General features: G+C 42.3%; 3 protein-coding genes across 5 annotated transcripts in view; 2 read left to right on the forward strand and 1 right to left on the reverse strand.

The window, feature by feature from the left end:
- Positions 1-80: 80 nt before the first annotated feature.
- Positions 81-1,165, reverse strand: mrpl41 (mitochondrial ribosomal protein L41). 2 transcript variants are annotated; one of them, XM_047382200.1, is made up of 2 exons: positions 1,006-1,165; positions 81-809 (listed from the first exon to the last, which is right to left on the reverse strand). In XM_047382200.1, exon 2 carries the CDS (start codon positions 789-791, stop codon positions 384-386), a length of 408 nt encoding a protein of 135 aa, XP_047238156.1. In that variant the 5' UTR covers positions 792-809; positions 1,006-1,165; the 3' UTR covers positions 81-383. The 2 variants fall into 2 exon arrangements, with proteins under 2 accessions (XP_047238156.1, XP_047238157.1); XM_047382201.1 differs by having other exon boundaries at positions 81-805; positions 1,006-1,158.
- A 540-nt stretch (positions 1,166-1,705) lies between these two features.
- LOC124877990 lies at positions 1,706-4,838 on the forward strand. Of its 2 annotated transcripts, XM_047381697.1 has the most exons (5): positions 1,706-2,084; positions 2,277-2,366; positions 3,038-3,232; positions 3,331-3,405; positions 3,501-4,838. In XM_047381697.1, the coding sequence occupies exons 4-5, from the start codon at positions 3,353-3,355 to the stop codon at positions 4,153-4,155; spliced, it is 708 nt and encodes a 235-aa protein (XP_047237653.1). In that variant the 5' UTR covers positions 1,706-2,084; positions 2,277-2,366; positions 3,038-3,232; positions 3,331-3,352; the 3' UTR covers positions 4,156-4,838. The 2 variants fall into 2 exon arrangements, with proteins under 2 accessions (XP_047237653.1, XP_047237652.1); XM_047381696.1 differs by lacking the exon at positions 2,277-2,366.
- Positions 4,839-11,862: 7,024 nt separating this feature from the next.
- The window catches only part of pnpla7b (patatin-like phospholipase domain containing 7b), a 55,402-nt gene continuing 40,849 nt past the window's right edge, over positions 11,863-26,415 (forward strand). The window contains exons 1-7 of the mRNA XM_047381929.1: positions 11,863-12,462; positions 12,671-12,715; positions 14,476-14,550; positions 14,775-14,862; positions 20,255-20,334; positions 24,564-24,658; positions 24,992-25,132. Coding sequence (XP_047237885.1) covers positions 12,457-12,462; positions 12,671-12,715; positions 14,476-14,550; positions 14,775-14,862; positions 20,255-20,334; positions 24,564-24,658; positions 24,992-25,132 — 530 coding nt within the window. The 5' untranslated portion in view covers positions 11,863-12,456. The remainder of the gene's footprint in view (positions 12,463-12,670; positions 12,716-14,475; positions 14,551-14,774; positions 14,863-20,254; positions 20,335-24,563; positions 24,659-24,991; positions 25,133-26,415) is intronic.

A 26,415-nucleotide genomic window follows, 5' to 3' on the forward strand; every position in this document is an offset into this window, starting at 1 on the left:
TTTACAGGTGCACTTCTAGAAATACAGGCCACAAGGAAATGTCCGTTTTAAATACTTTGACCAGTAAATGAGCCATTAAATACACGAGTTTTATCTAGCTTTATTTTACCAAGCCAGACTAGTCAGTTTAATGCAACAATGGGTCACTCCAGGTACGTTTTTCCTAGGGAAATGTGTGACAAACATCCTCCACCAGTTGTTTCTGAAACGCTTAGAGGTGTTTTCCAATATTAGGACGGACATTTAACTCTGACATAAATGATATTCTGGCTTAACCCTTGTGCTGAGTAGCTCATCAACTTTATTTGCAGATTTTTCAACACTTCTAATAAATGACAAATTTCCAGTTCCATCCGTGATGTTCCTGAAGCCAAACACAGTCATTAACGCACATAGTTCTTAGGATACAGCTTGAACAGCTTCCCTTCTTGTGTGGGTTCAAATCCATATTTCTCCAGCTGATCTCTGCTGAATGTGCCCTCCTCAAAGTCTTTTCTGATCTGAGGGGCTACAACCTGATCAAATAAACTCTGTGCTGTCAGCGGAGGATCTGTCCCCCTCGGTGACCGGTATGAGACGTACGGTTTCAGCTTGAATCCCTCCAGATGGGGCACCACGAACTCAGGAATCATGGTCCGAACGGACAGGAACTTTCTGCTGGAGAGCCTCAGTCCCGCGGGCCGGGAGCCTCTGCCTTTGTTATGAGTCTTGGAGCCACGCTTACTGGTGAACTCAGACATCCTGTCCGCACCTCGAACCAGACCCCTCATTAGTGTGGACAGCACCCCCATGGTTCCCACAGGTTCTTCCTCCAGGACCATGAGAACACATGCAGAGAGGACAGCTGTTAGCATTAGCTATGCAGCAATACAACATGAAGACAAAGCAAATCAGATACTTCAATGTCTCTGAACTACTGATGTAAAAACCTCTGCGTCAGACCCGCCTTTCCTTCTGCAAAACGGTCGCATTGACACATAATAAAAAACATAAAGCTCTGCTCACCTTCAACACACCGCTAATAGGAACAAGTATGTGTCGCTACTAAATACAGTGCGTGGTGATTGGCTGACTAAAACGCATATTGACCAATTAAAACACAAGATACTGGCACAAGCTGTTAGTAATTGGAGGAGAGCTCGAGTAAAGCTAGAAAACAGTAGCGCAAGAACTTCAGAAACTATGGCCCTGTCCCAATACCCACACTACACCCTACGCATCTCTATGAAGTGTGTACTTTGTACAAGTGCATGTAAGGGTTGAAGTGCGCAGGTTACAAGCGTGCAAAATTGGAGAATTGGGACAGTAGGGATTACGTCATCGACTTGCACCTCTACACCGTAACTGCAAAATCAAAAAGGGCGGGAACCAGCGCTGTTTTCCCAGTCTTGCTGCTAAAAAACATATTTTAAAACTGCAACAAGCAATTGTTTTGAGGAGAAGAAAGTGCAGGAAGCGACGGAGGCTTACACACCAGACTCTCGCCGCGCAAGTGTTTGTTTGAAAGGTAACTTCAGTGTTATGACGTACTGACTGCCCAGACTCACTCTGAACCCAGTGGTATCTTATAATGTTGAGCCTGGAAAACCAGTAAAAAAATATATTTGTCGGCTTGCTGTCTAAAGTTTACGCAGTTCTTATTATTCTGATTTGATGGCTGGTTACGTTGACGGTTGTGATTGGTTTTTGCTCAGAACGTGATCTGCAGCAGTGAATTGTGGGTAATATATTTCGGCGAAGTCCGATTCGATGCGGGCTTCGCCGAAGGGCGGATGTGGGGCACAAAGGGGACGGGACCCATCAACGGGAACGCGCAATTCAGGGACACAAGGGTGGAAGTGGCTCGTTGCATGATGTGGCTGCACAACTTCCGCTAATCGGAAGTTGTGAGGGCGAGTACTTCTTGTTCGGTTGTTCACCACCTAAAGCAATGGCGCTGTACTACACCCGCTGCCTTCAGGACCTCCCAAAAGTTTCAGTCAACGATGTTCTCCGCTTGATTCGAGCCTTATCATCAGCGCCACGTTGCAAAAAAGAAAAGGGCTTCAAGTTTTACGTGTCGAATTACATTGACAACTGTGAAGGTAAGCGTTAAACACATTCAGTCACTGTTCAGCTAACTAGCTTTAGGTCGTATCTACTTTACAACTTTCTTTCTACTTTAAAACTAATGCGTTATCGCTTTCTGCAATTATATGAAGTCTGTTTTAACCTAACCTCAAAGTCGTAGTTTCAGATTTCTACCCTGTTACCCTGTTTTATTGTCTTAACCACAGTGTCCAACAAAGACTCATCAGGGAGAGTGAGCATCAGGGCGGTCTGTTACAGATCCATGCGAAAGAACGATAAGCCTCATGAACTCAAGAGTAGGGTGAAATAATAACAAGAAATGTTGTCTGTTCCACGAAAACAAGAGTACAATTTGGGGTTCTTATGTCACTGATGTGTAAGTTAAGTAGTAAGCATTTCTAGCTGTTTGGAAAAGTGATTGATTAGGTGCATACATCTAGCTTTGGCTTTAGCGTTAGCTTGCATGAGAACCCCATAAGCTAGTGTCTAATGGCTTCAGTTCTTTGTTTTGCTATAAGTTCAACCTCATTTCAAATTGTTAATGCAATGGCCAGTTCTTTCTGCTTTTGTCTATTTTTCTTTTTATAGACTGAACAGGTTCCTGTAAGAGTGATCGCTGTTGTTTTCTTCCGTGTTTGGTTGGCAAACAGATTATAATAGTTTATAACGTGTGCAGTTTATTTGAGTCACAGATATATTAGGGCCCCAGGGAAACGATACTCTGAACAACGTTTTTTCCTTATCACATAATTATTATTACTCATTTAATGTGCAATGACACTCATAAATAATCAAAATTGCACTTTGCTAAAAATACAGTTTGGAATAGCAAATGTAAACCCAGAGTACAAATCAAAATACAATTAAGTTCACAAAAAACAGCCAACACTCTGAAATCTTGTATTTTGTTCTAAAATTACCAAGTAATACCTTTATAGTTTTTGCTGACTTTTTATTTTGTGTTTAGATGAAGTTTGAAGACTGCTATCCTGTACAAATCGCCGAAGTGGAGTGTTCCTGTGCAGCTGGTACTGTGTTGTGCAATCACAGTGTTGCACTACTGTACCAGACCGCACACTACTCTGCTCTGAATTTGACTGCTGTGCCGCCTATACTAAGCTGTACTGAATAGGAACAGAGCTGGCACAAACCAAGGACCATGGTAAGTGTGATCTTGATATTACATACCATACAGTTCTATATTTGGTGTCGCTATTGTTATAATTTTTTCTGGTATAATTTCTTTTTATTGTTTTACAGGGTGTGAAACCAGGACGTGTACATGGTTTTTGTCTCTGCAAGACCAAAACAGCGCACAGTTGGAAATGGAGTAAGGTAATTCTTGTCAATGTACTCAATTATGTAGTTGCTTAAAAATGTACAATTCCTTGAAGCAAAATTGTTAATAGGGTGCCTTGCTTTTTTTAAAGGAGCAAAAGTTATAAGGTAGTGCGGGGAGACATGCCGGAACCTGATGTCCTCAGAGTGGCAGAGGTTTACCAGGACTTTGCAGCAGACCTTGCTCCTCTGATTACCACCATGGCCATCAGTGCTGATGTCCCATTAGTTGACTCAGCCTTTGGAAAAGTCCAGGAAGGCAGTCCTATCGCTTTCCAGCATCCACTACCAGTCAGCCGAATTATCACTCGCCACGTGGATGCTCCTCCTCCACCGCCGTTGGACAACTACCACCTTGAGCCCACCTCTGTCCAGTTTGTCTGCACCCACCAGCAGCAACTAGAACTGGAGTGTCTTGCAACAACGCTGGAACAGTACCGACAAATTGAAATTGCCACCAGGGAGCAGAGCACAACAGCTGAATGGCATAATGTCAGGAAACCCCGAATAACTTCCTCTCGGTTCCGGGAAGTGTGTCATGTAAAAGGGTCCAGTTCTGCTCTGAGTTTAGCGCAGCGAATCAAGAAGGGAATAGCAGCCATGGCAGCTATGAAGAGAGGTCTTGTACTAGAACCATTGGCTATTCAACAATACACCAGAATCAAGAACACCAACTATTGGCCTTGCGGCTTTGTCATTCATCCCGATGCTCCATGGTTTATTGGAGATCAAATTTCCCAATGCTAAAAGTTATGTTGATTGTAAGTACTTAAGAAAATGTAATGGCACAATGAAACTTTTGTCAAGTCACTGTTACTACTGGCAGGTGCAGGGGCAGCTCCTAATCACAGGCATGGAGTGGTGTGATTTTGTAGTCTATGCAGAGGATGACATTCTTGTCCAACGTATTTATAGGGACCTTAGTGTGTGTCAGACAATCAGAGAAAAGGTTGATCATTTCTTCTTTCATGTTTACTTTTCCAGTACATTGATTATTTTGTATCAGCACGTAGATGCCCCTCCTCCACCGCCATTGCATCAACATCAATCATCCCATGAATTGTTTTGTTCCAACAGTATTTTATTAATGGTACTCTTTTCAACTGTTTCCCACTTGTTAATTGAGAAGTGTTTGGAGTTTTAAAGAGCCAATGTTTTGAAAAGCTCTTATAAACATTTCTTATTCAAAATGCAAGTTTAAATGTAAAGAGATCAAAGAAAATAAACTGATATGCATATAAATGCTAAGTCTTCACAGCATGTTCTCATTGAAAGGATGGAAACATAGTTTTGCAAAGTATTTTAATTGAACATATCACCTGAAGAAGCCTATTTAACAGTTTGAGAAACAAAATTAACCAACACCCACATTTATCTTTTTGCCATCGCATCTAAATCTATACCTTTTCATTAAACATCTGAGAATTTAACTGTTGACATTGTATTTACTGCTTTAACTTTCCCATGCCTTCACGAGGGGCCCAATCTGGTATTTTACCAGGTAGCAAGCCATGTTGAAGAGCTCATCAATGATCCCACACACAGACACTGGTAGTACGCGGTCAAAAAGTTTGTTCTCCTTCACTCTCCTGATGCAGCGTTCTACATGGACCCTCAGCCAAGCATGTCTCATGAACATCGTGTGGGCACATCTGATTTTTCCCTGAGAGGAAGGCTGGCCTATATACTTTGCAGGGAGCCAGATTGTCAACTAGAAAGCCCTTGTCAACCATTATTGCCATGTCTGGCTCTAATACATTGATTATGCCTGATTGCTTGAAGATCTCACGATCACTCATGGATCCAGCAAAAAGGGCAGAATGTGATGGCACCATGAGTTGCCATGCCGATCATGGCTTTGAGTGTAGAGTGGGACTTGTATGCAGAAAACACCTCACTCTGCAATAGGACATCCGATGGTGTCTGGCAGTAGATTTCAGTGCAATCAGGCACTACTTGGGTGTCAGGGTATGAAGAGGATGCTCAGAGTTCTCCATAATGTTTTTCATTTTATGAAGAATCCGTCTTTCCACAATGATCTCCAGAGGAGTCCCCAGAACAGAGCCAGCCTTTTTTTATCAGCTTGTTGAGCTTTTTTTAAGTCCCTGGCTCTGATGCTGCTTCCCCAGCAGATGATGGCAGAAGAGATCACACTCTCCACAACAGACTTATAGAAGATATGCAGCATCTTGCTGCAAACGCTGAAGGACCTAAGCTTCCTCAAGAAGTACAGTCTGCTCTGTTCCTTCTTGTAGATGGCTTCACAGTTGCATCTCCACTCTAGTCTGTTGTCTAGGTGAACACCGAGGTATTTATACTCCTCCACTTATTCTCCCATGATATAAGTAGTTTTTGACTTATTCCTGTTTCTCTTAAAATCTACAATCATCTCCTTTGTTTTAGTCACGTTCAAAATGAGATGATTGTTTCCACACCATGCCACAATGCGGTCCACCACCGTCCTGTACTCATCTTCTTGACCATCTCTGATCCACCCCACGACTGAGGAATCATCCGAGTATTTCTGCAGATTACAGGAGTCTGTCTTGTACTGGAAGTCTGAGGTGTACAGAGTGAAAAGGAATGGTGAGAGTACAGTCCCCTGTGGTGCTCTTGTGCTGCTGACTACCTGGTTAGACTCACAACCCTTCAGTCTCACAAACTGTGGTCTGTTTGTCAGGTAGTCTTTGATCCAGGAGATTGTTGAGGCCTCCACCTGAGTCTTCTGGAGTTTCTGACAAAGCAAATCAGGTTGGATTGTATTAAATGCACTGGAGAAATCAAAGAACATGATCCTCACAGTGCTACTGGCTTTGTCCAGATGACAGTGGGTTTGTTGAAGCAGGTGCATGATGGCATCTTCAACTCCAACTCCACAGCGATAAGCAAACTGAAGGGGGTCCTCATGGTTTACTGTTTGCTTACTCAGGTGGGCCAACAGGAGTCTCTCTAGGACCTTCATGATGTGAGATGTCAGGGCAACAGGAGGACTGATGGGTGAGTTTTCTTTGGTACCGGAACAAGACAGGAGGTCTTCCACAACACCGGAACCTTCTTCTGGGCCAGGCTAAGGTTGAAGAGGTGCTGCAGAATCCCACAGAGCTGCTCTGCACAGGCCTTCAGGACTCTAGGGCTGACACGATCTGGACCTGCAGCCTTATTCCTATTCAGTCTTTCCAGTTGTCTCTTCACCTGACTTCTTGAGACACACAGGTGGAAGGGGGAAGCAAAGGAAGTATCAGCATCTTCGGATATGGTTGAAGGCAAACATGTAGAAGCAGAAGGGTCTAGAGCTGAGGTGGAAGATAAAAAATGTGAGGTGTTACTGGACAGCTGTGGGTCCTGTGGGTCAAATGAAGGTGGAATGTCTGTTTGGCTGTGAGCAGGAGAGGAGGATGCGAAGCTTGTTTCTGAATTGAACCTATTGAAGAATGTGTTCAGTTCATTGGCTCTGTCCAGACCTCCATCGGTCTGGACATCCTTCTGCTTGAAGCCTGTGATCTTCTTCATCCCTGTCCACACATCTCTGATAGTGTTTTGCTGGAGCTTGCTCTCCAGCTTCTTCTTGTACACCTCCTTGCTGTCTCTTATCTTGACTTTAAGTTGCTTCTGTAAACTCCTCAATAATTCTCTATCTCCCTCTCTGAAGGCTCTTTTTTTCTTGTTAAGCAGGTCCTTCAGGTCACTGGTGATCCAAGGTTTGTTATTGGGGAAGCATCTCACGGTTCTGGTGGGGATGATGTTATCCACACTCAGTCGGTTACACACTCAGTCATGGCATTGATGTCCTCTCCATGTGGCTGTTACAGTGCGTCCCAGTCTGTAGCCTCAAAGCAACTTTGCAGAGCTTCTTCAGCTTCCTGTGACCATTTTCTCACAGTCCTCTTTATTACAGGTTGCCTCTGAACAAGGGGCTTATATTTCGAGCAGAGGAAAACAAGATTGTGATCTGATTTGCCTAGAGGAGATCTTGCTGTAGAGATGTATGAGTCCTTGACATTTGCATAAAACAAATCCAATGTTTTGTTTTCTCTGGTAGAGCAGCTGACAAATTGTTGAAACGTTGGAAGTGTAGCAGAGAGTGAAGCATGGTTAAAATCACCAGAAATTGCCACAAAAGCATTGGGGTTTTGTGTCTGTAGCTCAGCAACAACTGAGCTGATGGCATCACATGCAGTGTCAACAACAGCGGAACGTAAATTATTGCCAAAATAACACTGATGAACTCTCTGGGTAAATAATATGGACGAAAACTTACTGCCAACCGTTCAATATCCTGACTGCAGAGATGACACTTCACAGTTACATGTCCTGGATTACACCATCTGTTGTTCACAAGTACCAGTCTACCTCCTTTACATTTGCCACTCCTCTTTAAATCTCTGTCTGCTCGTATGGTTAAAACGCCCGGCAGAGAGACGCTGGAGTCGAGGATATGATTCTGTAGCCATGTCTCAGTAAAACACATGATACTGCATGCCCGGTACTCTGGCTGGGACCTTTGTAGGGCTTGGAGTTCATCCAACTTGTTTCCCAACGATCTCACATTGCCCATCAAAATCGACGGAAGAGATGGTTTGAACTTCTTCCTTCTCTCTCTTCTCTTAGCTCCTGCTCTGCATCCACGGCGTCTCCTTTTCAACTCATCAGGGATTTGGGGTTGTAGCTGAAGTATTATTTGAGCTTTTGAGATATTAATCAGCTGCTCCCAGTTGTAAGAAACAACCCCGTTGCCATGGCAATGCATCATAACAAATGTCCAAAAATAGAAAGTACTAAGAAAAATCCTCCAAGCTGCACAGCATCTGACACTGGAGTGGACAGTCATCCAAAAAAAATCAACTATATCCACCACAAGAGGAATAGTTCCCAAAAAAGAATAAATCAGAATCAAAAGAAACAGAGCTACTCCAACCTGCTGCCACCTTGAGCGGCGCAATTCTAGCCATTTCTCAGGCAATGAGTAGTTGTTCCACTCAAAAAAAATGGGAATAGCACCCCTTTTTAACCATCTCCTCCCCCTCGGTGTATCTATCAGATCCTCGGGTAAGAAATGTCGGCTACATACCCGTGTGTCTCTAGTGGGACTAAAGTAATCCCTCCGGATTTTGGCTAGCCATTGCTGACGTGCTACATTATCAGCAGGGAAGCTGTGAAAGCTAACTTTAGAATTATAGCGTGAGGAACACGAACATCGAGGTACACAACAGTGTAGCGATGATCCACTCACACGCTGATAGCATTGTTTTTTCCTATGGACAATTGACATACCTATTTCTTTCCAACCTGAATGGCAGGGACGTTTACCCGGAAGTTCCCGCCCTCACAACTTTTGAACGGAAGTTAGCGGTCGCCATATTGTGCACATAGCCAAGTGTGGGTATTGGGACAGGGCCCCATATGTTCTTCAAACTAAATCCCTTTGTTATATATGGTATGAAGAATAAGAGATGTTTAGTCAGTCATTGTACACTGTTGCACGCACACACACACATACATACATACATGCATACATAGTGTTTGCCGAGAGGAAATTTGTACAATCACTAATTTTGATCTCATGGCGGGTATTAATTCATCCTGAAAAACCAAGCAGTGTGCTGACTGCATTTTGGTATGCTCCAAGAAAGCTTATAGCATCAGGAGACTCGCAGTGGATCTGTAGGTGTCCCCTGCTCCCTGTAAAGGTTTCCCCCATTCTCAGGTCACAGGGGCTCCGATCCTCAAGGAACAACCTGGACCAGTGGGCTCTAAAAGCCTAGAAGGTGTAGAGGATGTAGGGGTCTACAACAGCACTACTCCACTGCCTTCTGAATATTTGCATGGAAACAATTATTTACAAATCATATCATCAAAGGTTACTCCAGGCAGAACACATGGCAAGCAAACTGCCACATTTGAACACAAAAGAACATTCATAGTAGAACTGAAAAACAAATGTGAGTGTGACAAAGATCCATCAATATGAGACAGAACCCGACTGATGAATAATATTGTTTTTCATTAGTGAACTTCATGCCTTGAAGGATTCAAGCTGTAAGAAAAGTTACTTTTACACTGATTCATGGCACTCTTTCCCCTCTACTTGATACACATCCATTCGTCCGTCTGTCCATCCATCCATTGTATTCCAATGGTCTAGGAGGGAAAACCAGAGTTGCTTCTCTCTACCAACACTCTCCTGCTATATATCCCAGACCAGAAGGGATTTACAGGTCCTTCTCAAAAAATTAGCATATTGTGATAAAGTGAATTATTTTCTATAATGTAATGATGAAAATTTAACATTCATATATTTTAGATTCATTGCACACTAACTGAAATATTTCAGGTCTTTTATCGTCTTAATACGGATGATTTTGGCATACAGCTCATGAAAACCCAAAATTCCTATCTCACAAAATTAGCATATTTCATCCCACCAATAAAAGAAAAAAGTGTTTTTAATACAAAAAACGTCAACCTTCAAATAATCATGTACAGTTATGCACTCAATACTTGGTCGGGAATCCTTTTGCAGAAATGACTGCTTCAATGCGGCGTGGCGTGGAGGCAATCAGCCTGTGGCACTGCTGAGGTCTTATGGAGGCCCAGGATGCTTCAATAGCGGCCTTGAGCTCATCCAGAGTGTTGGGTCTTGAGTCTCTCAACATTCTCTTCACAATATCCCACAGATTCTCTATGGGGTTCAGGTCAGGAGAGTTGGCAGGCCAATTGAGCACAGTGATACCATGGTCAGTAAACCATTTACCAGTGGTTTTGGCACTGTGAGCAGGTGCCAGGTCGTGCTGAAAAATGAAATCTTCATCTCCATAAAGCTTTTTAGCAGATGGAAGCATGAAGTGCTCCAAAGCACTTCCAAAGCTAGCTGCATTGACCCTGCCCTTGATAAAACAGTGGACCAACACCAGCAGCTGACACGGCAACCCAGACCATCACTGACTGTGGGTACTTGACACTGGACTTCTGGCATTTTGGCATTTCCTTCTCCCCAGTCTTCCTCCAGACTCTGGCACCTTGATTTCCGAATGACATGCAGAATTTGCTTTCATCCGAAAAAAGTACTTTGGACCACTGAGCAACAGTCCAGTGCTGCTTCTCTGTAGCCCAGGTCAGGCGCTTCTGCCGCTGTTTCTGGTTCAAAAGTGGCTTGACCTGGGGAATGCGGCACCTGTACCCCATTTCCTGCACACGCCTGTGCACGGTGGCTCTGGATGTTTCTACTCCAGACTCAGTCCACTGCTTCCGAAGGTCCCCCAAGGTCTGGAATCGGCCCTTCTCCACAATCTTCCTCAGGGTCCGGTCACCTCTTCTCGTTGTGCAGCGTTTTCAGCCACACTTTTTCCTTCCCACAGACTTCCCACTGAGGTGCCTTGATACAGCACTCTGGGAACAGCCTATTCGTTCAGAAATGTCTTTCTGTGTCTTACCCTCTTGCTTGAGGGTGTCAATAGTGGCCTTCTGGACAGCAGTCAGGTCGGCAGTCTTACCCATGATTGGGGTTTTGAGTGATGAACCAGGCTGGGAGTTTTAAAGGCCTCAGGAATCTTTTGCAGGTGTTTAGAGTTAACTCGTTGATTCAGATGATTAGGTTCATAGCTCGTTTAGAGACCTTTTTAATGATATGCTAATTTTGTGAGATAGGAATTTTGGGTTTTCATGAGCTGTATGCCAAAATCATCCATATTAAGACAATAAAAGACCTGAAATATTTCAGTTAGTGTGCAATGAATCTAAAATATATGATTGTTAAATTTTCATCATTACATTATAGAAAATAATGAACTTTATCACAATATGCAAATTTTTTGAGAAGGACCTGTATAGTCCCTCAACAGAGGTCTGGGTCTGCCTCTCAGTCTCCACATAGTAAGATGTGTCTGGAAAACATCCAAAGGTAGGTGGCATGGAGGTGTCCTAACCAGATATCCAAACCAAATTAGCTGACTCCTTTTGATGACAGAGCTGTCTTTGGTATTTCTATCTCTAAAGTTGGTATGTTTGTCAAAGCTTCTGACTTGGTCCTGAACTAAACGTTTTTTTTCACAGTTTTAAAAGACTCTAGTGGATTATATAAAAGACTTAAAGTGGTCAAACCTGAACCTGATTAATCTACAGGAAGTAGAAATTTGTTAAAACTAAATCCTGTCACAGATCCCTTGCCCTTTCACATGACACAAGTTGCTAGGTTAACTCAACCCACCATTCTGTGTCGGGACATTTTATTGCAAGACATTAAGCACACGTGTAGATAACGAAATAATGTATGATCTGAAAATTGTTAGAATTGGACTTTTATCACAGCTTTTTGTATTTTAGTACCACCAAATATGATTTTATTTTGAAAGGTTGGCAGGAAATTATGTACCGTCCCAGAAAATCGTATACACTAAGGCGTGCATAAAAATAACTTTGAACTAAACGAGGTATGTATGAAAACGGTTTGCTTTGGTGTTTCAGAAACAGACGTTTTAGGAAATTATTTTCCTTTATGTTATTCAGTCTATTTTTCTCCCACCTTATTTCCTTGGTTTATTGATGTGAGTCGACGGCGTGTAATGTAGTGGACATTGCTTTTAATAACACTGCTGGTAATATATTCAAACATTTACCATTTTTTTTACCTGAAAAAGTCTTTGAAAAGTAGTTGTGATTCATAAGCGCGAGTTAGACACGTTGAAACTACCGCATCGCTTCACTATGACTGACAAGCAGCCATATGACTCCCAGAGCTCCTGGAAATGTCGCCTAAACATAAACTCCACTTAATTCAGCTTCTCGCTTGGTTTCTTCGATGTGTCTAAAAGTCATATCTTAGTTTGGTGTTGGCCAAAGTCACCGAGCTTGAGCAGAAGTTTCTGGCTTTAGAGCAAAACACGACAGGAGAAGAAAGAACCGAGTAAACAACAAGCTAAAGGAGAACATTGACTAATAACTTGCGTTAATCTATGTATCCCACTGTAGGAGCTTTGGACCTTTGGTCCGGAGCCTTCAGGGAGATGTGTTTAACTCCAGGAGGCAAGGTTCGGTTCGGAGTCAGCCTGAGAAATGGAGGTGATCTTTAACCCAGATTTCTCAGAGCATTTGCTCCTTGTTGTTCTCTTTGATGGCTCTCAGGGTATATCATCTTTCAACCAGAATCACTTTAGTGAAACAGAGGAGCATGTTTCCATGTCGTCGACTTACATCAGCTAACATCTTCAGGATTTAAATGTCATTTTCCACTGAGAGATTGCTTTATTGCAGTTTTTTAATTTCCCAGGCAGGCATGGGGCCCCAGGCTCAGGAGGAAAGCTGTGTTTACCCGGTATGATATTCCTCAACCTCTATTTCTTTATTATAAAAGGCCCTTCTCTATACTTTAGATGTTGTTACAAGTTCAGATGACAGAAAAACATGGTCATAAATATTCAACATTGCCATATGTACTCAGAGGAGATTTTATTATTATTTAAATAAGAATGAGTTATTTGTAATCAATGGCTGGTCGTGATATGGGCATGCTGCCCAGGGGGGCACAACCTTGGGGGGCATCCCGAGCGCAGGACGTTTGTTTTTTTAAGCAGAGGATATCTCTGAGTTGTGCCTGCAGCAGGTTTTCTATGCATTTCTGCATGTCAAGTCAGTGGTGAGTGGATGATCCCCGGAGTTGGGCATTTTCCATGTAGGAAAATATGACTGATAGCAGGTGAGACACCTTAGACTGGTCAAACTTGAACTGAGTTATTCTACACTACTCATATTTCCTTTATTAAAACACTGTTTGGAATTTATTAAACCTTTAATCTACATGTGAAAATGAGTAAAAAAAAAGAGTATTTTCAAAATTATTTTGGCATTACAACCACCTTAGATTGTAGTTGGGCAGAGAAGCGGTTCATCCAGTGAGCCATTCATGCAACCAACTTTGATGTAAAACTGCTGAGATCAACAGTCAAAAAGATGAGTTGTTCAAGGGTGTTGATCTTTGCTTCTCCAAAAACGTTTTAAAAGAAATTTACAGCACATCATTGGCTGGCCTTCCCACACCTGAAGAACTTTACAGTTCTTGCTGTCTCCGAAAGACCCAAAACATCATAAAGGACACTTCTGACCCAGGTCACGCTCTGTTTGAACCCGTAACATCAGGTAGACACTACAATTAAAGCAAGGACAAGCAGATTCAACAACACTTTCTATCCAACAGTAATAGCTAAACTCAACGCAGCCAGAATGTAAAGCAGATGCAATATTGTATGCAGTTAGTATACATTTATATTTTTATTTGATCTTTTTAATAAACTGCTTCTATTTTTCTATTTTACCCAAAGTGTTTAGTGCTCTATGCACATACCAGATATCTTCTTTCAATTTCATTGTACATGTTACAAAGTCAATAAAGGATATTCTATTCTATTTTATTTTATTCTTCTATAGTGGAGAAAATGTCAATATCTCCCAGGCCGGACAGAGGTGGGTGACCGTGACCCAGAAACTGAAGTTGAAACAATGATCTGTGAATGATATTAAACCCAACTAGCTGTTCAGGTTCCACATTCCAGACCCAGTAGGTTTTGTTCACTGATGTGCTTATTGACCAGGCTAAATACATTAGCTGCTCGAATTGTATTTGTCTGCATTGTGGCTCCAGAGTGGGGGAGAAAATACCATAGCAACATGTTCACTAAAGAACATTGTATAATACTGTGTGTGTGTGTGAGAAAGTCAGAAGTGCGAATAAACTGTTTCTCTGCTGCTCTCAACATATTGGAAGCAGCCATATTGGAGTTTGGGTACAGAGTTGGTCAGAAAACTCCAAGTTTCCGAGTTGGAATTCTAAGTTTTAAGAAGCTTTCTGTTTATTTTTCCAGTCAAAGAAAAATGTTTTGCCTGTTTATGATAGTTTACTATTTTAAAAAGTCTGTCAAGATAGGCTGTTTGGATAACTTGGTATTTACTGAGGTGGCATTATAAAAACTTTATAAACTAAATATGAGTTGCTATAGTCTTTCAGTGCTGTCAGACTCAGCCTGTTTCAGGTTCAGTCCATTTCATCCACTGGGTTTGTTCCTGTGCTGAATATTTTAGAACCTGGGTCCATTCACCAGTGAGATCAAAGCCAAGGTGAAGCAGTTTGTGGAGGAACGGACAGAACCCAGTTTGGTGAGCAGTGAGACCTGCACATCATAATCATTTGACAATGTGGCTTGCAGTTTTCTGTTAAAATGAAATATTTAACATTGGGAAGTTTGCAGAGCTATGAATACCCTCCTGGATCAACATAATGAATAAATATTGGTAACAGAGAAACAGTTTTGGTCCTCAGTGAGATTGTTTGAACTGTATTTTCTGTCTGACCAAAGAAGCATTTGTTGTTTTCTTTCCAGTGGATCTTTGTGCTAGTTGGAGCTGTGACGACTGTCTCTGTCCTTGGAGTTGTTGTGCTACTTCTGTACAGAAGATACAAAAAATCAAGTTAGTGTCTTACGCACTGCACTGTTCGCTCTACAATTCTCATTATAGTTGCACTGCATTTGCACTTTTAAATGGTAAATGGAAGGAATTTATTTAGCACTTTTTTTAGTAATACTGACCACTCAAAGCACTTGACTCTACAGTCACATTCCCCTAATCATGCTCACAAATACCCACACAGCCATACACCGATATTCAGATCGGTAGGAACTTGGAGTTATCTGCCTTACCATAGGTAACACATCGACACATGGCAGGAAGAAGCTGGAACCAAACCCACAACGTTCTGCTTGCAAACTATTTTTGTCACGTTGTTTGGTATTAGAAGTTGTTAACACCAAACTCCTTTCGATGTACACCCTGAAAACTGGTTACAAACAACAGACTTGGGGTTATTTTGCTAACCCATTCCTAGGTCACATATGGACGGATCTTTGTTGATGTACTAAAACATAGCAAGGCTTGTGGGTTTGACCCAGCATGCTGAGTTAGGGTTTCAACACAAAAAGGGACTAATATCTGTTGTGATTGCTACCAGTGAGTGGGTTTACTATCAAATCTGTAACCTGGATTACTGAACAAGTAATATTTGGGTCCAATGGAATCAGATTAAACAAAAAAACATTAAATGAATAAATAAATTTAAAAAGCAGCCTCACAAGCCCATGTTTAGTAAGACTCCTATTGTCAAAACATTAGTTTTAACAAACCTCTTAATTAATTACACTGTATAAAATGTTTGTCTCTTTTGATTTTATGACCAATTGTGTTATGTTAAACATAGCTTGCACTAATCAGTGCTAACTACATAATAGGAAAAAAGGCTAATGTTAAATTTTAATAAAGGTGTCAAACTGGAAGTAAATGGCTGAGTTACCTCCTCAGCATGCAGTCAAGTTCTGATGAGTCCTGCTAATTACCATTACTATTGGATTCAAATGATTTGGACCAGAGACTGAAACACATCTAAAAGTGGCTCCACTGGAGTTTTAAACCTGTCTTCCATACAGACTACAAATAACACGAAACGCCAAAACTTGCTCAATTTTAGTATTCATGAGGAATTTAGCATATTTTCTGATTCAAATTGTGACATCCCAAGATTTAGTTAAGGCACAGGTATCATAGACAAAGATAATTCGTGAGATTCGACTTGATTCACATGAATATTGTCAAGAATTCAATATGATTTACAAGAATCTATTAAGAATACAGCACTAACGTTAGGAATCAAATAACAATATCCCGAATTCATCTAAGAATTAGGTATTATTAAATTTGAATTCCTTACTATTCTTGACAATTTGACAGATTTTCCATCAAGATATAATAAAAAGTATAATAGATTGCAGGAGTCAAAGTTATGTGAATTATATTTTATATGATATATAATATTTAAAAGTTGAAAAGTTTTTAGTGAAGTGACGGTTTTTGCATATAAAATGTAATAAGAAACTAAATGAAACATTTTTTATTTCACTCTTTTATGTTTCTTATGTATTGCAAAAAAAAAAGTATTTTTTGTTTGTTTGTTTTGTATTTGTTTCTATTTATTATTTTCTTTATTATTTATTATATTTTTTTTTTTCTAAGGGCAGCAGGGAGATTTGGTCAGTTTTGGGGGATACAGTGGGCCTGAGAGGTCAAGACTATGCTTCATAAACCCAACATTCAGTTAAGAATACACAGAGGTGCCTACGAATCAAGTAGGAATTGGTTCTGCTAACTAAGAATGAAACAAGAATTAACTGCGATGTTTTGGATTTGGGATTTTGGCACCAACATTTTGAACAGCACAAAACCCTGAAATTCGTTTTATTTGTGGCCTGTGTGGAATGGGGGCATTAAATGTACAAATCTTTTTTTTCTAATGTGAACTACAGTCATTAGCACAACCCATTGACATTAACATTATTACATAACAAACATGGGCTGCAGCCTTACCATGGTGGAGGGGTTTGAGTGTCCCAATGATCCTAGGAGCTATGTTGTCAGGTGTTGTCAGGGGGTTTATGCCCCTGGTAGGGTCACCCAAGCCAAACTGGTACTAGGTGAGGGATCAGACACAGTGCAGCCCACAGACCCCTTATGATGATTACCATAGATGGAAACAGTGTTCCCTCGCCCAGAGGTGGGTCACTGGGGCCCCACTCTGGAGCCAGGCCTGGAGGTGGGGCAAGCTGGCGAGCACCTGGCTTTCACCCTTGGAGCCCAGCCGGGCACAGCCCGAAGAGGAAACATGCGTCCCCATTCCGATGGGCTCAACACCCATGGGAGGGGCCAAAGGGGCTGGGCGGAGACATTGGCGGTCTCATCCTCGGCTGCAGAAGCTGGCTGTTAGGACGTGGAATGTCACCTCTCCTCTGGTGGGGAAGGAGCCTAAGTTGATGTGTGAGGTAGAGAGGTTCCGGCTAGATATAGTCGGACTCACCTCGACACACAGCTCGGGCTCTGGTACCAGTCTCCTTGAGAGGGGATGGACTCTCTTCCACTCTGGAGTTGCCCCTGGTGAGAGGCGCCGAGCTGGGGTGGGCATACTTGTTGCCCCCCATCTTGGGCGCCTGTACGTTGGGGTTCGTCCTGGTGAACAAGAGGGTAGCCTCCCTACACCTATATGCGGGGGACGGGTTCTGACTGTTGTTTGTGCTTATTCACCAAGCGGCAGTTCAGACTACCCACCCTTTTTGGAGTCCTTGGAGGGGCGTGTTGGGGAGTGCCCCTCCAGGGGACTCCCTTGTTCTGCTGGGGGACTTCAACGCTCACGTTGGCAATGATAGTGAGACCTGGAGGGGTGTGGTTGGGAGGAATGGCCCTCCTGTTCTGAACCCCTGTGGTGTTTTGTTATTGGACTTATGTGCTCATCATGGATTGCCCATAACTAACACTGTGTTCAAGCATAAGGGTGTCCATATGTGCTCTTGGCAGCAGGACACCCTAGCCGCAGTTCAATGATCGACTTTGTTGTTGTGTCATCTGATCTGCGGCCACATGTCTTGGACACTTGAGTGAAGAGGGGAGCGGAGCTTTCCACTGTCCACTACCTGGTGGTGAGCTGTCTCCGATGGTGGGGGAGGTTGCCGGTCAGAGCTGGCAGAGGCAAACGAATCTTGAGGGTCCGCTGGGAACGCCTGCCAGAGTCTCCCGAGAAGCGGAGCTTCAACTCCCATCTCCGGGAGAACTTCAAACACGTTCTGGGGGAGGTGGGGGACATTGAGTCTGAGTGGGCCATGTTTTGCATCTCCATTGCCTAGGTGGCTTACTGGAGCTGTGGTCGCAAGGTTGTTGGTGCCTTTCGCGGTGGCAGTCCTCGAACCCGCTGGTGGAGCTCCGGAAGTAGCCGATGGGTACCGGCAGTCCATGCGGCATGCTGCTCGGGTGGTTGCTGAAGCAAAAAGTTGGGCGTGGGAGGAGTTTGGAGAGGCCATGGAAAACAACTTCCGTACAGCTTCGAGGCAATTCTGGTCCACCATCCAGTGTCTCATGGGAGGGAAGAGGTACACCACCAACACTGTTTACAGTGGGGAGGGTGTGCTGCTGACCTCAACTCGGGTTGTGGTGGGTCGGTGAGCAGAGTACTTCAAAGACCTCCTCAATCCCGCCGGCAGGTCTTCCACTGAGGATGCGGAGCCTGGGGACCTTGGGGCGGGCTCTCCAATCTCTGGTGCTGAGGTCGCCGAGGTGATTAAAAAGCTCCTCGGTGGTAAGGCCCCGGGGGTGGATGATATTCGCCCGGAGTTCCTTAAGGCTCTGGATATTGTAGGGTTGTGTAGGTTAACACGACTCTGCAGCATTGAGTGGACATCAGGGGCAGTTCCACGGGATTGGCAGACCGGGGTGGCGGTCCCCCTAGAGTGTGTTCCAACTATAGGGGAGTCACCCTCTTAAGCATCCCTGGTAAGGTCTACTCAGGGGTTCTGGAGAGGAGGGTCTGTCGAATAGTTGAACCTCGGATTCAGGAAGAGCAGTGTGGTTTTCGTCCCGTGGAACACTGGACTAGCTCTACACCCTCAGCAGGTGTCCTGGAGGGTGCATGGGAGTTCGCCCAACCAGTCAAGATGTGCTTTGTGGACTTGGAAAAGGCGTTAGACTGTGTCCCTCGTGGAATCCTGTGGGGGGTACTCTGGGAGCATGGGGTACCAGGCCCTTTGATAGACGGATTAGTGATGCATCAGCCGTGATGCGGGCGCTGTGCCGGTCTGTCATGGTGAAGAGAGAGCTAAGTCAAAAAGCGAAGCTCTCAATTTACTGGTCACTCTACATTCCTACCCTCATCTATGGTCATGAGCTTTGGGTCATGACTGAAAGAACGAGATCATGGATACCAGTGGCCAAATTGAGTTTCCTCCGCAGAGTGTCTGGGCTCTCCTTAAGAGATAGGGTGAGAAGCTCGGTCATCCGGGAGGGACTCCAAGTAGAGCCGCTGCTTCTCCACGTCGAGAGGAGCCATTTGAGGTGGTTCGGGAATCTGGTTTGGATGCCTCCTGGACGCCTCCCTGATGAGGTGTTCTGGGCACGTCCCACCGGGAGGAGGCCCAGAGGAAGACACAGGACACACTGGAGGGACTATGTTTCTCGGCTAGCCTGGGAACGCCTTGTTATTCCCCTGGACGATCTGGCCCAAGTGGCTGGGGAGAGGTACAGTACAGACCAAAAGTTTGGACACAACTTTTCATTCAAAGAGTTTTCTTTATTTTCATGACTATGAAGCTATGTAGCTTCACACTGAAGGCATCAAAACTATGAATTAACACGTGAAATTGTATACTGAACAAAAAAGTGTGAAACAACTGAAAATATGTCTTATATTCTAGGTTCTTCAAAGTAGCCACCTTTTGCTTTGATTACTGCTCAGCGCACTCTTGGCATTCTGTTGAGCTTCAAGAGGTAGTCACCTGAAATGGTTTTCACTTCACAGGTGTGCCCTGTCAGGTTTAATAAGTGGGATTTCAAGCCTTATAAATGGGGTTGGGACCATCAGTTGTGTTGTGCAGGAGGCAGATACAGTACACAGCTGATAGTCCTACTGAATAGACTGTTAAAATTTGACTGTTAAAACCAGCTAAGTAAATGAAGGTCAGTCAGATCTGCGAAGGGGGAGGAAAAGAGTTAAAGCACAGTGAAAGTTTATAGATGTATTGAAAGGAGGATATATGGACTGTTGTGGAGATGGAGGACGATGGCAGGTATAGGGTGAGATATAGGCAGATGATCCATTGTGGATCTGTAAAGGGAGGACCTGGAAGTAGAAGACAATTAGGTTAGGACCACTTCCCTCTCAGTATAGAGATGTTTGAGTGTAGGAGATTTAAAAATAGAGTTAATTAGAACAACTTTGGAGTTAAACTGCGTGGCCCTGCTTGTTGGTCTCACTGGGAAAATCTGGTTGTTTCAGAGGAAGAGGCCGGTGTTCCTCACTATCGCTTCAGAAAGAGGGACAAGGTGATGTTCTACGGCCGAAAGATCATGAGAAAGGTTAGTATGGTCTGAAACAAGCCAAGCTGCTTTTTCTCTTTTTTTAGCTGCTCACACGGGTTCGGCCATTACGGACCTAATGTTTTTTCTACCCAACAGTACAATATGTGACGATTGGGTTTACTCCTTTCACATTGCTTTCTATTGTTGCTACATTTAGACATTAGATGGTTTTTTTTCAGATCACAATCAAAGATCTGGATCTGGATCCCAACATCGCATCCCTCATATGTTTTGTTTTCTGTCCTCTTACGCTCACCTGAGCTCTGTGATGGGGTTTAGTCATACCAAAACACAGTTTGCATCAAAATGACCTGATATTTGGAGCTCTTTGTTATCTTCATTAAATGCTTATTGGCCTCATGAGGGAGGGTAATAATGCTCAGAAGATAGTGAGTGGCTTGAAACTGGTTTTTAGAAAGAATGGAGACAGATCTTCTACCCTCATTACTCTCAGTTCATGAGTGAGAGACAGAAGGAGGATGTTTGGTCACAGAGACAAGTATGTACATGCCAACAATAATTGTGTTCCTGTAAGAGTAAAAATCAATTGACATACTTTTTTCCTTTATTAAACTCCCACAACTATACTGGATGTGGGGTTTGGATGTTAACTAAACAGTAATTTTCAGAACTTCAAGGAGAATCCTTTATGTTTTTTGTCAAGTACAAAATGATCAGAAGGTTTCATCACTTAAAAGCCAGAAAGACTTTTCAATCTGTTTACAATTTGCCAAACAAACTGATTTACTTGAGTGGTATTGATGAATCTCTGCTTCTTATAACAAAGGTCAGATTACCCCAAATAACAACCAGGTGATGCTCAGGAGGTTCAATCCAGTGATCGAAGTCTTGCTGAAGAACCTTGGAGCCAGTTCTTACCTGCAGAATACAGTTAAAACATGTTACTGCAGGCATCAGTGTCTTTCATACATTTCACAGCTGTTTATTACCAAATAACTTACATTTTAGACAAAATCCATGTTTATTGTTTTTCTCTTCCTATTTTCTGTAATTTTCTCTGACATGACAGGGATTCACGTCTGGGTCAAATTCAGAGCCATTTGCTTTGCTAATGTTTAAAGCTGGTGGTTGTTTGCTTGCCTTCAATTCTTCTCCTGCCTTCTGAGAAGGTTCAACATGTTCTCACTGAGAACAATCTGAGAGTGTCTTGGTCCCAGGCCAAAAAGTTGTATTTCCTTGTGACAAAGGACACCATTACACTGGAAAATACCCATATCATCTCGAGATGGGCCCTGGATTGCTGAGAAAAGTTTATGTTGTTTATTATAATCTGAGTTATGGGGAACATGTAGATATTGAATAGAAGGGGCCCTAAGATGGACCCTTGGGGAACGCCACATGTGATTTTTGTGGTCTCTGATGTAAAGTTACCTACTGACACAAAAAAGTCCCTGTCCTTCAAGTAGGATTTAAACCAATTGAGTGCTGTACCAGAAAGGCCGACCCAGTTTTCCAGGCGCTCTAATAAAATGGAGTGATCAACAGTGTCGAATGCTGCACTAAGGTCCAATAATACCAGCACTGTGGTTCTTCCACAGTCTGCATTTATACAATGTCATTGAACACCTTGACAAGGGCAGTCTCTGTACTGTGGTGAGCACGGAAGCCTGACTGGAAGACATCGAAGTTGTTGGTCATTGTTAGGAAGTTGTTTGACTGCTGAAACACAGCTTTTTCAATAATTATGGTAATGAAGGGGAGGTTTGATATAGGCCTGTAGTTCTGTAGAAGCAGTTTGTCCAAGTTGCTCTTTTTTTGAGGGCCTGGGGGAAAACACCTGACAAAAGGGACACGTTTATTATTTGTGTTAAATCAGATGTTATTACGGGCAAAGCTTTCTTAAGGAAAGCTGTGGGTAAAACATCGAGACAGTAGGAAGAAGAGCTTAGTTGCTGTATGATTTCTTCTAAGTTTTTGTCGTTTATTTGGTGAAATTGGGAAATTTTGTAAAAATCAGTTCTAGTTGGAGACAATATTGGTACTGGAGTTGATGTGGATGTGCTGACTACCCCTGTGATCTTTTGGGTTTTTTCAGTAACGAAGTTGTCAAATTCATTGTAGGCCCTGGTATGGTGGAGTTCAGATGCTACAGTTACAGGAGGGTTTATTAACCTGTCGACCATGGCAAATAATGCACGAGCATTGTTAATGTTTTTGCTGATGATCTCAGAAAAGAAATATTCCCATGCATTTTTCAGATGTAGGTTATATCTGTATAGTGTCTCTTTATAGATAATATATTGAACCTGGAGTCCAGTCTTTCACCACCTGCGTTCAGCTTTTCGACACTCCTTTTTTTCACTTCTGATTGGTGGAGCACTTCTCCACGGAGAGATTTCTTCCCAGGAACGACCTTAACTTTAATTTGAGTACCGTAATTGAATCAATGATGTCCAAGATTTTAGAATGAAAGTTATCTACCAACTCATCTACAGTGTTACAGGGCAAAGTGGAGGTAGAAGAGTAAATCTGGTTAAAGGTTTCAGCAGCACTGTCCTTAAAGATGTGTTTCCTTATAATATCTCTTTGGCAAACTGAGTCATTGCAGATGATGCTTTCAAAAACAACAGAAATATGGTCAGATAGGGCAACATCAGTTACAGACACCTTGGAAATGTTTAGACCCTTAGTGATGATCAAGTCCAAAATATGTCCCTGTTTGTGCGTTTGTTATTTAACATGTTGAGTCAAACCAAAATTTCTAAGAGTGTCACATAGATCTATTGCCCTTCTGTCTTCAGGATTGTCCATGTAAATGTTGAAGTCTCCCACAATAATTAAACAGTCATAATCAACACATATCACAGATAAAAGCTAATTAAAATCACTGAAAAAGTTTGTTTTGGACTTAGGAGGCCTGTAAATATTCAAGAATATGGTTCGGACCAGGCTCTTTACCTTGAGGGCCATATATTCAAAAGAGCCAACTTTGCCCAGAAATATGTTTTTATACTTTAGTGAATCTTTAAATAAAGTGGCCACCTCTCTACCTTTTCTTTGCTGTCAGCTCTCACAAAGAAAATTGTAGTAAGAGCATCCTGGTGCTTTCTGAAAATCTCACCTGTGCTGAAGCTTCTCCATTGACCCTGAACATCTAACCCTCAAGTTCTTTTTGATCCAGAAAATAGTTTATTTTAGTATATAAGTATATAAGACATTTTTGATGCAAAGCACTGATAGCTGGACACTTTTCTTTAATCACTGCTAACTCTGCAAGAGAGTGATGTTAAGCACATCTGTCCCTGAGTCAATCTTCAGTCAGTGTCCCATCAGTCTGCTAGTTAGGGTAGATGGGACAGCGGGACTTTTTCACTCCTTCACATGTGCTCATATTATCCAGAGTATCCTGAGATGAATTTAGCTAATCATTTTGTGCCAGGGTCAAACAGTGTAAAAAAAAAAAAATCTTTTAGAAGCTAAAACTCTTTGAAAATATGCATTTGATCATTCTGCACAGTACTCATGAATTAACATGAATTGCTTTCACAAATCTGAAGCTACAGAACGCAACATTGATGTCACAATTATGGCAAATTGTTGACAGGACTGCTAGTCTTCTTTTACTGTTTCCTTTATTGAAATGCCCCACTGACAAACTGGCATGAGGCCACCCATTGGTTCCAACCAGAACAGTTATAAGCACTGTTGAAGAAAAATTGTATTTTCTAAAGAAAGAGAACGATGATAACCATTCAGTCAACAGACGTGTTACTGAGCTGAGACTGTTCTGACCAGCACAAAGATCGACACTTCCTTATATCACCTTAGCAAACCCCATGTGGCCTGGCACCACTTCTAGGAAGAGCAGAGGTGAGAGTTAACTTAACTCTCATGCAAATTCTCAACTCCTCTGTGATAAATATTTCTCCTTTAGCTTGTAAATGTAAAGGGGATGACCAGCAGGAAGGAAGGTGGAAGCCATTGTCAGGTCAGGTTTCTATTTTGCTATCACAGCACATTATATAGAAATTGTGATGTCAAAGAAGAAAAGTGGGTTTTTGTGAATATGGTGCTCTGCAAATAGAACTGAATGCAGCTTTGACAGACCTAGTTTGGACTTCAGGGATAATAAGTGAACTTCTGATGGCTGAAAATGAACAGCTTGCTGTGAGACAAAGCTTCAGATCCTTTTACACAATAACTGTTTTTGTCTTGATGTGAAACTTTGCCATCTGTAATTCATTGTTTCATTTTTCTTGCTGCAGGTTCAGACGTTGTCCACAACACCTGCATTCAATTCAAATTCAGCCTCACGACAGAGAGGAAGAAAGAGGACCAAAGTTCTGTCCATAGCTCGAAAGTGAGAGCTCTTTTCAAACCTTTAGGGAGGTTAGATTTGATGTGTGAATAGTTAACAGCTCTCATATAGAAGACATGTTTTAGGAAAACAAATCTTATTTGGGCATCCATTTTCCTTGGCCCTTAGTTGTAGATATATTCTTAAAAGCATAAGGTTCTTTTTCTTTGAGTTAAAGGTGTAGGGAAATGATCATATCAGAGCAGAAACAGTTCAATGTTTTTTCTGCTGTTCACCTGGAAGAAAGTTGCCTAGAAGCAGGAGTTAACCATACCATGCATTCATTAATAGTTGCTTCAGTGATTCATTTCAGTGTTCTCCTGATCTGCTTGTTAGGATTTTGCGTATCCGAAAGGAACCACCCACCCTGCAGCCCAAAGAACCTCCTCCCTGTCTGCTTGAAGCTGACCTCACTGAGTTTGATGTGCAGAACTCCCACCTGCCCTCGGAGGTGCTGTACATGCTAAAGAACGTCAGGTTTGTAAAGAACGCACATTCCCATCTTCCTGAAAGTCAACAAAAACAAAAAAGTCCCTTCAGCGATTACCTGATTTTCTTTCTGCTCAAAACATTAACAAACCTACCCACCTTTGTCTTCATTCTCTGGACCTTTTGCTGACATATGGCATTGAGTGTAAAGACATAACAATATTTTCTCATAACCCTGTCCTGTCTTGACCATTTCTTAATAACCTTTGAGTTTAATTTAACCGAGTACTCCACACCTGAAAGAAAATTTCATTACAGTAGATCATTATCAGGCGATGCTGTGACAACCTGTAAAGAATCTGTTCCACTTTTAATTTCCTCATTACCACTGAAAAGCACAGTGGAGGGCAATAATTCTGTTTCTACCCCTTCACAAATTGATTCTTTTGTTCATAGTGTTTCTTCATCATTGCGTGATGCATTAGACAATGCAGCCCCCTTGAAAAAGAAGGTAATTCAATTCAATTCAAAGATACTTTATTGATCCCCGAGGGGAAATTATAATTCCAGTACAACCCATCCAAACATACATCATTCATAGGAGGCAGGCTCCTTGATTTAATTCAGAGCTGCATACTTTAAAGCACAATGTTAGAAAATTGGAGATAAAATGGCGCTCTACACACCTAGAGGATTCCTACTTAATCTGGAAAAATAGCCTACTGTTGTATAAAAAGACACTTCGCCAAGCCAGAACAGCTTATTTCTCATCATTAATAGAAGAGAACAAGAATAATCCTAGGTTTCTCTTTAGTACAGTTGCTAAACTTACATAGAGTCATAGCTCTGTTGAGCCATCCATTCCCTTAGCTCTTAGCAGTCATAACTTTATGGGATTTTTCTTAAATAATATTGATTCTATTAAAAAGAAAATCTTTGACATACTCCCGAAGATGATTACTTCATCCTCGGCAAGTGGGACAGCAGTGGAAGTAACTGCAGAACCTGGTTTGTGTTTGGACTGTTTTGATCCTGTGGAGTTTCCTGAGTTGTCAGAAATATTAGCTTCATCTAAACCTTCAATTGAACTGAATTGAATTTTCTTAGTTGTACCCAATAAAGATGCACCAGCCAATCAGCGAGAAATCGGAAGCGAGCAATTTTCCTTACTGGGAACACTTGCTTTGATGCATAAATCGGGCAGATCTGTGAATTACTACATTTTCAGTTTCATTTGAAAAGTCCTTTGACTAGCAAAGATTCTTCAGCACCTTTTGTTGTTGTAGGTTTTGTCTTTAAGGGAAAATTACGAGCGGTAAACTGCGTGGGTT

Source organism: Girardinichthys multiradiatus, chromosome 12 (genome assembly GCF_021462225.1).
Source record: "Girardinichthys multiradiatus isolate DD_20200921_A chromosome 12, DD_fGirMul_XY1, whole genome shotgun sequence".
NCBI classification, from domain to species: domain Eukaryota; kingdom Metazoa; phylum Chordata; class Actinopteri; order Cyprinodontiformes; family Goodeidae; genus Girardinichthys; species Girardinichthys multiradiatus.